This window comes from Impatiens glandulifera, chromosome 9, assembly GCF_907164915.1.
Source record: "Impatiens glandulifera chromosome 9, dImpGla2.1, whole genome shotgun sequence".
In the NCBI taxonomy this organism is placed as follows: Eukaryota; Viridiplantae; Streptophyta; class Magnoliopsida; order Ericales; family Balsaminaceae; genus Impatiens; species Impatiens glandulifera.
The window spans coordinates 13,148,118-13,158,740 of record NC_061870.1 but is presented as its reverse complement, the minus strand read 5'-3'; the positions used below and the strand labels follow the sequence as shown (position 1 = coordinate 13,158,740).

The 10,623-nt window shown below is 37.6% G+C and overlaps 1 protein-coding gene across 4 annotated transcripts; it reads left to right on the top strand.

Annotated features, from left to right (window-relative positions):
- The first annotated feature begins 578 nt into the window (after positions 1–578).
- On the top strand, positions 579–2,414 carry LOC124915364 (DNA replication complex GINS protein PSF1-like). 4 transcript variants are annotated; one of them, XM_047456068.1, is made up of 8 exons: positions 579–723; positions 992–1,095; positions 1,213–1,280; positions 1,354–1,467; positions 1,552–1,714; positions 1,803–1,949; positions 2,033–2,078; positions 2,357–2,414. In XM_047456068.1, exons 2-7 carry the CDS (start codon positions 1,021–1,023, stop codon positions 2,057–2,059), a joined length of 594 nt encoding a protein of 197 aa, XP_047312024.1. In that variant the 5' UTR covers positions 579–723; positions 992–1,020; the 3' UTR covers positions 2,060–2,078; positions 2,357–2,414. The 4 variants fall into 4 exon arrangements, with proteins under 4 accessions (XP_047312024.1, XP_047312022.1, XP_047312021.1 ...); XM_047456066.1 differs by having other exon boundaries at positions 2,346–2,414; XM_047456065.1 differs by having other exon boundaries at positions 2,147–2,362.
- The last annotated feature ends 8,209 nt before the right edge of the window (positions 2,415–10,623 follow it).

Below are 10,623 nucleotides of genomic sequence, written 5' to 3'. Positions count from 1 at the left end.
CTTGTCTTTAATGATTTGAATCTTTTCTTTTTAGTTGGGGAAGTTTCACGAAAAAAAACCTTAATAATTACATCATTTTGAGAAATGATCAAGGCTAGATAAAGTTTATAAAACTAATATTTTCGTCCTCTCTAAAGACAAAAATATCCTTTTACGTCATGCGACGCGAATGGATAACTTGATATGTTTGCAAAAATAACATCGCGTGACGCGATAATGTTTGCAAAAATGATAGCGTGTCACATGAAGGGGTGCGTCACATCTTTGCAAACATTATCGCATTACATGAGGTTTTTTTTGCAAACATTATCAGATTCATCAATTCGCGTAACGCGATTAGCGTCGTGTAATACAATTAGCGTCGAGGCGAATGAGTTTTTCGTCCAAAATGGGCATTTTAGCCAACTTTCTCTTGATAATTTCCCAAAATTATGTCATTGCTAGGATCATTTCGTCAAATTTTCCTTCTATGTGGGCCGAGTCAAATAACCCAATTCATTAACAAGGCCCATAGGCTCTTAAGTAATCTAGGAGAAGAACAAACAAGCCTGTCTCATTTGAGCAAAGAAAAGAAAGAAAGAAGAAAGGACAATTAAAAAACAAAATAAAAGAAATAGAAGAAATGGCAAAGAAGAAAACGAGAGTGATGCGGCTGTTTTTGGGAGAGTAGCAGTAGGGGTTCCAAGTCGAATACTACACCTGCAATTAACAAACCCAATATCTGTAAGGTTTTCAGATTCATATCTAGAGCTTCAAGTTTAGTTTTTGTGCTTGATTCTAATGTTATTGTTGCTATTCTGTGAGGAAATGTTAGGTCATTATTAACCCTTTTGATCAGTTAAACAATTGGAATGTTTTCAAGATGTGTGCTTACTGTTTTCTCATTTTACGATGAATGTACTCTGGTTTGTTTGGTGTCAATTAGTTCTATTTGGATCGATCTGTATGAATTATGATGCGTATGTTTGATGATCCGCTTGTAATATCGCAGCTCTAGCATAAAACTGATATTAAGATAATATGTACGCCAAGAATGCTGGGGAGTTGGTGAAAGAACTTTCGACCAATGAACCAGGGCAGTTATCTGTATTCAATGTATGATGGGTTCTCCTTCAACCATACAAATATGAACCTTTTTTTAAGGTCTTAGTAATGTTACCTTAAGGAAGTTCATTCATCCTCTAATTTATGTTTTTTCTTCTGTTTGCATAGGCAAATCTATTTTCTCAAGTAACTAAAGAATGTGATTTTCATTTTCATCAGCTTCAATCCTTGTTAAGGTACCAATTACTTTATCAAGTGTTTTCCACTATTGATTTTGTTACAACTGACAATAGTGTTATGTGTTCATAGCAAAGTTCAAGAAGAAACCTCGAGCAACCAAACAACTAAAAATCCCGATCACTATGGTGCTCTTATTCATCACCTTTCTTTGGTTCGCAACAAGCGTTGTCTCATGTCCTACGTGTAAAAATTACTTATGACCTGGTTTGTTTTCAGTCTTCACTCACCCAGATAATGTTAATGGTTCTCAAATATGTCTTGGATCAGGTATAATCGTGCAGAAACAATCAGAAATCTGGATTGGATGATTGAGCCTCCGCTTCCTGAACAAATTCAGGAGAAGCTAAGCAGCTTTGAGAAAGACTATTCCAAAAAACACTCTGCAGCTATCAGATCTTACATGTCTGACCTTGATCTTGATTTGGCTGTGGTATATAGCTTTTCTCTGTGTATACATTTAAAATTTTACTAGCCTCGTTAGAAAGAATATAGTAACTTTGTTCTTGGTATGTTGAAAGGATATGGTGCCACCTAAGGATCCTTATCTTAAGGTAAAAGTGTTAGACGATATTGGAAGTGTGGCTCTGAGTGATCAGATAACGAATCTTGCTAAGCATTCGATTCTGTTTCTAAGAAGGACTGATGCCGAAACATACATATCTCAGGTTCAATTAGTGTTTTCATGTACTTGAAAGAACTCTTGTATGAGTTGAAGCTGTCGAGTTCATTGTTTTCTTCATTGTGATAGGGATTGATGGAAGAGCTTACAAGCTGAGGGAGTGAACCTATACGAGGTATTTCAGTGAGAAAAATCATAATTATGTGTTATTTTAATGGTGAAAAAAAAAATGTAATTCATCAGGTTATTGAGCAATGTTGGCATGTTCTTCATGCTTTCAACTGTCTCTATGTTATTTGAACAATTTTATAAGACAACTCTTCTTCTTCTAGTACTCAAAGGCCCTAGTTAGTTTGTATGTTGATGAACCCTAAAACTCTCATTACTTGTTTTTGTAAATTTGATAGTTTGAAACTTACGATTTGATTTAGTAATACATCAGGTTCATTTCAGATTGCAGCATCAGAAGACTATTAGATTTTATTTGGAATCAATTTGATTGTGCTTGTCACTGTTATTGCCTTTTACAAACAGTTGAATGCAGATTTTTATCATATAATCAGAAGTCAGAGTGTTGACTATCAGACTATGTAATTAAAATTTGGTTAATTTAGTCTCACATTTTATTATATAAACTAGGTTATTTTTCTAAGTGGTACAGGTCAACACAGAGTTAATAAAATTTTTAAGGGTAAATAATGTTAGTTAATTTCAAATTAAGATAAAAGGTAAGTGTAGGTTAGTTATATTGTAAATTAATATACAAGTTAAAACAATAATATTGTATAAATCATTGAACTTTTTTAGGGTTAAAATTTTAGACAATATAATAAAAAAATATTCTTATAAATAAAATAAATAAGTAATAATGATAATTAATAAAGAATTAGAAGATAATAATTATGGGAATAAATTTTAGATAAAAAAAAACTTTATTTGTTAGCCTAAATTATTTTATAATTTAGTATATTAAAAATAAATAAATGCATTTGACAAACCATCTAAAACTAAAACTATTTAGACGTATAAACTAATAAAAAAATTATTTAAATATACATATTATAAAAAATAGGCTATTTTAGTGGTTAATTTTTATTTTTTAATTTATATATTTATTAATTAAATATTAATATACTGTTTTTTTTTTATTAATTTATATATATTTTTCTATATATTACTATAAAATAATAATAAAAAATTATAAAAAAAGAAAAATAGAGAATTAATTAATTAATGAAAAAAAAGATGAAAGAGAAAATATATTATTATTTAATTAATAAATATATAAATTAAAAAATAAAAATTAATTTAATCTATTTTTGATAATATATATATATATATATATAAAAGATTTTTTTTATTAATTTATATGTCTAAATGAATGAGTTGTACCAACAATTCGTGTAAGTGACTTTTTTTCATTTTAAAATTAATAAAGAAGAATTTAATATATAAGTTAAAATGATAAATTTTTATTAGACTACTCAAATTCTAGTTGGAATAATTCGAATTGGAGTGAGGAACTTTAATTGGAAGCAAATAGGATACAATTAGTCATTGGGTTCAAGGGAAAAGCAACACCTATTCTATATATAATAAAAGGGGACATGATCATGTTTTTTTCTAGCTTCTAGAAGGAATTGATTTATCATCCATGATTAACTACTAATAAAATTACCACTCATCTGTGAGTGGCTGTAACAATCCAAATGAACCCACTATATTATGACTCTTTCAACGTTGCACAAAATCTTCATAATTACTTTTTAGTAATTTGTCGTGAATCTATAAAATGTGTAAATATTTACATAGTTAGTGAACTATGTATGAAGATTGAAAGAGTATGCATAAATTATTAAATAATAATAATAATAATGGAAGAAGCATAATTATAACTCTTAATTTGATTTCCGGGAGCCCCGATATGAAAATAGTTAGACTTTTGTGTTAATTTTTGTGATAGTAATAAATGAAAATCTTTGATTTTTTAGGAGGAAAAAAGAAATATATAAGTTATTACATACCAACATATTTTAGATACATAACGTTTGTAGGTATTTTTTTCGTATTTTGGGACAGATCTATAATTTAGAGTTGGGGTGAGCTTGAATTTAATGTACTAAATTATATAAATATATATATCAAAAATATTATAATGTTTAAATATGTTGAACTCAACGAGATTTAGATGTATCTCATCTCGTACTTTAACATTATATACAAATGTATTTTCTTTTTCCCGGATCTCGTTCAATATAATTAGAAAATGAATGATCTTCGTTGTTAAAAGTGGAAATTTGAAGACTTTCATTAGATTTATTTTGAATTTTAGAGACCGTGGATGAAGAACTTTCTCTAGTTTGATGATCTCTTTTTAAAGAATGAAAATATCAATTTCTTTCATTTCTTTCTAGCATATTTATGTTCTATTTTTTTTATATATCTATACACAATTATTAAGATTGAATATTTTATTAAACAATTGAAATTTAAGGTCGAAAAAACGTTACGAAAATTCAAGTAAATATTTAATCGAATAGTACAATGATGAAAAAGTATAAGAAAAAAAAGTAATATATATCTATTAAATTCTTAAAATTCTAAATTAAATCAAACATACATAAAATCAATTATAAATATGATATAAATAATGAAATTGTCAATTATACTAATTATAAACATGAGATAATTATAAACATGAGAAGTAGAAAATAAATAAAAAGAAAGGGATTTTACTTCTTTAGAAATATGTTTGTTTGCAAACGAATTGTTATGTTTGTTTGCAAACGAATTGTGAATGGAAATTTAAAAAGTATTAATAGTGAAACTATAAAAGAATTGAAATATATATACTTGAAAATGAATATATTTAAAAAGAATATAAATTTTTAATTTTATTATATATATATATAATTGTTAGGATCTAGGTAGCCGCTAGAGGACCGGGGGTTGGACCGGTTAGCGGTTCTTACTCGTAGGGTAGTGGTTAATCCGGTTAGAGATTAACACCGGGGTTTCAATACTACACAACCTGTCACAAATCCTTGAACTAGGTTCAAGCGCGGAAGAGATTTGCTTTCAGGTTGAAGCAGCACACTTGTTTAATGGACAAGGCCGGTTTTTGGATGATGGAGATTTGAAGGATGGTGGGTCGGTTTCGGTGATCTGGAAATTCGGTATAGTTAGTATAGAGTCGGTTTAGAGCGGTGTGGTTAAGTTAGTCGGTTAGATAATGAAGCCGGCAGAAAGTAAATAACAAGACAGATTTTATGGATGTTCGGAGATAAAACTCCTACGTCACCCCTTCCTCTCGAAACCGCGAGAAGGATATTCACTAAGGAATACAAGTACAATCCGATCGAGACTTATTTCCGGCTCGATAATACTCTTACAATTTATACCGAAATTGTAATACACACTTTGACCTTAACACTTAGGCTTTCTTAAAGTAACACAATCTTATTACTTGTAGTAAATGCTCTTAGCGCTTGTTATCCCAATGTATGTCCCACTGTTTGTTGCTGCATTTACTCTTCTTCAACTGCCCCATTTATAGGTGAAATATGCCAACGGTCATATTTCACTTCCTTGAATCTGATTGGCTGAGCAGAGGTGCAGTGATTCAGTGTTTCAGAGTTTCAGACCTGCGGTCGCTTCCTCAGACGTGATGGTCAAACTCAGACCTGGTATTCTGTCTCAGACCTGCCGGTCTGTTCTTCCGGTTTGTAAGACAAGCCTGCCGGGTTTGTCTTTTACTTGATGTAGGCACTGTCTGTTGGACAGTTGTCTGTACTTGGAAGATTTCCTTTCTGGCTTATCCTGAAGTAGAAAGATCCGGTAGTACTGTTTTCTGCAGCCTACAGTCTTTCCTCAGACTTGCATGGATATGGAAGTATTCAGTTTGTTCCTTTGGTATCATTCTCAACAGATACCCAAATTGTCTTCTTGTACTGGTCGGCCGCTTGACTTAGCCGAGTGACCTTTGATATGAGTAATGTAGCCGGACTTCTTCCGGTTGTTTCTCTGTATTTTGGATGATCGGCTATTTGATGATTCCGGTTTTAAGCTTTGGCCGATCCTTTCTTTGTGCGGTCACGTTCCAAGTATTCTTGATCGGTTTGGTAGCTTGACCGGTTGGTTTTCTTTAGCTGGTTCCGGTTCGGTTCCTTGTTCCTGCATGGAAAGTTTATTTTAAGTTAGGTTTATTTGAACCGGTCTTATTTTATCTAACAATTTCTCCCTTTTTGATTATTTTATTTAAAATTATCAAAATCATGTAAGTTTGCAACCGTAGGCCGGTTGTTTTGTTTGGCCGGATTTTTGAAACTGACTTGGGAGAATTTTTCGAAAAATGTTTGAGAAAAATTTTGGAAGAGTCTTTATAAGAGTCTTTATCTTTTATCTTATCAATTTCTCCCTTTTTGATTATTTTATTTAAAATTATCAAAACTAAGTAGAAATGCAAAAGATGGCCGGTTTTCATAAAGTAACTTTATATATATAGGTAACCGAAAGAGACAAAATATATATAAAAGTACTAAGGCAATAAGAGGAAAGGTAGTCCCTATTCAGAGTCCGTGAGGTCATATATGCTCTTCTTCTTTGGTTGCTGTCGACCGGTCGGTTCGGAAGATCGTCGTCTTGTAGACCGAGACCGCAGTTGTGCTTCGACTTCATCTTCGATTTGGTCGTCCTGCTGCGATGTACTCGGGATGACCGGTTCAGAGACCTCTCTGAGCAGCTCGGCAATCTGAACCTTCTTAAGGGCCTCCTTTTTAGGAGCTTCCCTCTTCCGCTTTTTCGGCGCTGAGGCGGAGGCGACCGCCTTCTTCTTCTCGTTTTCCTTTGCATAGCCTTCCAGCCTCCGTGCCTCCCTTTCCAACCGTTCAGCATCCTCTGCTTCTAGAGTGGCTACTTTTTCAGCGAATCCTGGGAACAGGGCCTCTCCTCTTTTAATCCGCGCGGCTTCCACTTCCGCTTCGGTCAGCTGAGATGAGCGCGGTGCCTCTTTATCTTTTCCTGCTTCGGCATCCAGCGCATCCTGGACCCTCTTAGCCACTTGAGCATCAGCCGCTACAGCCGCGGCGTCCGCGTTCACCTTAGCCCTTAGAATTTCTGCCATTTGTTCGGAAAGCGCCTTCACTTCGGCCACGAGATTCCCATTTATCTTTTCGAGGTCAGAGACCCGGTTAAGTGTCGTGCCGATCAGATCCTCACTCATCGCAGTCAACCGTTGATCGGTATCTCTCTCAAGCCGATCGAGGTCATCCTTTAAATGGAAGGTCACATCCTTTAAATCGGAGGTCACATCCTCCAGAATTGCGGTTCGCTGAACACATTTATCTCGCTGAACCGTCTCTTCCCGCATATCATCGCCGATTTCTGAGATTCGGTCCCGATTGGAATTCAAAAGAAACCATGTGACATCGGCGAACTTGAGTGCCGAGCCAGTGATTCTTTCGAATCTATCCTTGAATGGTTGAACCGCTGTGTCATCGAACTCTTGGATACGGCTATTAATCTGCTCCGATGTGAATGCTTCAAGCTTTTGAAATCGGTCCTCAACCCATTCTTTAGTAACGTCTGAAACGGGGACTTCCGGCTGTGGTGGAGGCGATTGCTCGGTTAGATTTGGATCGCCTCTTTCACTGGATTCTATCGGTGCTGCATTCTCCCTTGGAGGAGTTGGACAGTTGACCGGAAACTTTTCGATCTCTGGAGCAGTATAGACCGGTACTTGCATTCGGCTGCATATGGCTTCCAGCCGCTCGACCTCTTGAAATAGTTACCCTTTGGCTTTTTCAAGCCTTGCTAACACCCGCGGCGCTATGGTGTCCACCGATTCCATCTTGTTGAGCTCCTCCGTAATTTTCCGGATTTTTGTCGTTAGTTTCCGAAGTTGAACCTTCGGTAACAAGAGACAAGTTCGGTGTTGTACCTCCTGGAGTGTGTTGGAGTTCGTAATGTTCATCATCAGGTCCTTCACTTCCTCCAGCCTGTTCATGCATTGCTCATCTGTGTGGCCCGGTAGGATTTGTCTATACGGTGTATCAAACCGGTGCTCGTGCCACTCCAGGTATAGTTCTTCAACCGACTCGGCTTTTATTCTGATGCTTTGAAGGAGTTTCCCAGCTAACCTATCGGCCTCTACTTCTTCGGCCTCCTCCCTCTCTGTGTTGTCGCCTTCATCATCGGCTTCTTTATCAACCTCTTCTCCATCCTCGGTGGTCTCAAAGTTGGTGTTTGGTGCGGCATCCTTTGGACTCTGGGCCGAGCCGTCCTCATTGAGGACCGTTCTATCATCCTCCGTCTTTTCGGTGTCTGTTCTCTCAGAGGCCCACTCCTCATCTTCCGTGTGCTGTGGTGGTTCTGAGAAAGATATCTTTTCTTTGCCTTTCCCTTCGGCCTTTGCTTTGGCTGAGGCATCTTTCTTGGCGGTTTTCTTCTTTCGGCCACCTGTGGAACTGGGGGCCGGCTGCGTCCTTTCAAGGAATTGCCTTGATTTGATGAGGCAGCGTTCTACTACAGCAACGCCGGGACCGAGTTCGAGATTTAGGTGGAGGAAGATCTTACCGAGGGGCACGGCGTATCCCCACGACCGGTTTGAATCCGGTTTCACCATGTCCATTAGGTTACTGAACACCGATCTTGCCCAGTTGACCTCTTTTCCCTCCATCAGACCGATCAACATCTTGATTTTGTCTTTGGTGAGGTTGCTGAAGTTTCCTCCCCTCGCCAGGATCGCCCTTGCGAAGATGTCACATACCGGGATATACTCCGGCTTTAACGTTTGTTTGCTGCCGGATGCTTTGATCGGCTCTTCAGTTGCTGATAGGATCTGGCAAGCCGCCTCAAAGGTGTCCTGCTCTATTTCTGCTGTTGCATCCTGGCCGGTTGTTGGAAGATGCAGGCTCTCGGCCACCAATGTTTCGGTGAGCTCTATTTGTTTACCGCATACAGTCGCGGTGATCTTGTCGTAGGCGACGGTTGCAGTTTTGAAGAACTCTTCGACCGCATCTTTGTATATAATATGGGGACCGCCGAGGAAGTATTCCAGACCGGTTTTAATTAGCCGGTCAATAACTGCCTTCGCCTCGGTCGTACCATTCAACCGGATTTCCTCGAAATCCACCTGAGAGTAGAGTCTGAACAAAGCTGAATCACGCCCCATGTTTAAGAATTTGAGAATGTGAGAGATAACCGCTTAAGAGAGTAAGAGAGCTTAGAGAGAGAAAGCAGATTCGCATAATAATGAAGTAAAATGACCGAAAACCCCTTTTATAGATGCGGTTTGGAGACCCAACCGTCCCATCAATAAAATGCGGGAATTTTCCCTCCGAATAGAAACGAGCGCCAAGCCGTGGGCGGGAGATAATGGGCGCCAAACAAAGGGCGGTAAACAGAGGGGCGGCAATTTTCGGCGGGAAATTTCCCTTCAAAAACCTTTGCTAGTGTCATTGATGACGCACTCTTCTTCTTGAAACCGATTGATGATGCGGTTTCGAAGTCTAACCGGTTATTTTGAGTGATCAGAGTGTTAACAGATTATTTTAAGCAGAGTTTATGTGACCGGAAAATAACGCGGTTATAGTTTGAAGATGTTAACCGGTTACTTAGATAGATGTTCAAAGAGTTAAGAAGACCCGGTCATTTAAACTGAAATGATATTAAAATTCAAGTAGTAGATAAGGGAAACCGACATAAGATTCGGTACAGAGATAGGCATACAGAGATAGCGTAAAGTACAGCCTATTGAAAAGACATTCTACAGATTCGGTCTATTACAGAATCCTTGTCGAGGATGTTTGAGGAGGAAGCCGGTGTGCCCGGTCCGAACTCTGGTCGGTACCTAAGAATCAGTTTGCTGATAGGCGGTGCATACCCGAGACCTTTCTTGGTCAGCACCATATTCTTTAGGTTTTCCCATATGACCGTTGACCAGTTGATGGCCGATTCGCAAAGAATGTGGGTCATAAGGTTGTAGGTATTCCTAGAATACCGTTGATTCGGAGATTGACACAGAATCGACCGGGTCACGATTTCGAGCAGTAGCTGACCGTGGATAGCAAGCTGGGTTTTAGGTCCAAAGTGTTCCACCGGAAAATGGGTGGCCGACAGGTATTGTGCGGTTTCAAATCCCGCAAGGTCCTCTATAGTCAGAAAGTCAGAGAAACCTTCAGTGGGCAGACCGAAAAGTGAGGCAAATTCAACCTCGTCTATCTAGAATGTATGGTCTCTAACAGTAGAGACGATATACTGTCCCCTGATGCAGGCGCTTCGAAAGAAGGCCTTGACATCGTCTAGGAGAATAGGACCGGCCTCTTCAAGAAAAGGTTGAAGACCGGTTTCAGCGAGAGAGTGATACATGAGTTTCTGCTCAGTAGTACAGTCCCTCTCGCCCATGCAAGAGTTGAAATCAATGCTTAGGAAGTTTCCCAGAGTTCTGCTTGGCATGATTTCGGTATTGAGAGAGACGGGATTCAAGAATATCAGATGTGATCTTGTGCTTTCGGATGTGATAAAATGAGTAGAGAATGGCTCCTTATATAGGATCGGTTTTGGAGGGAAAATCTTATCATTGATGGTCAGTTTTGTTTTATTAAGAAAAAGAATCTTTACCTTTTCAAGGCGCATGGGGAAGCGGCAGATTGCAAAGCCCTAGGTAAGTGTTAGTTGGAAACTGACCGGATTAGTTAGATATTAAATATTCAGTTGGTTGG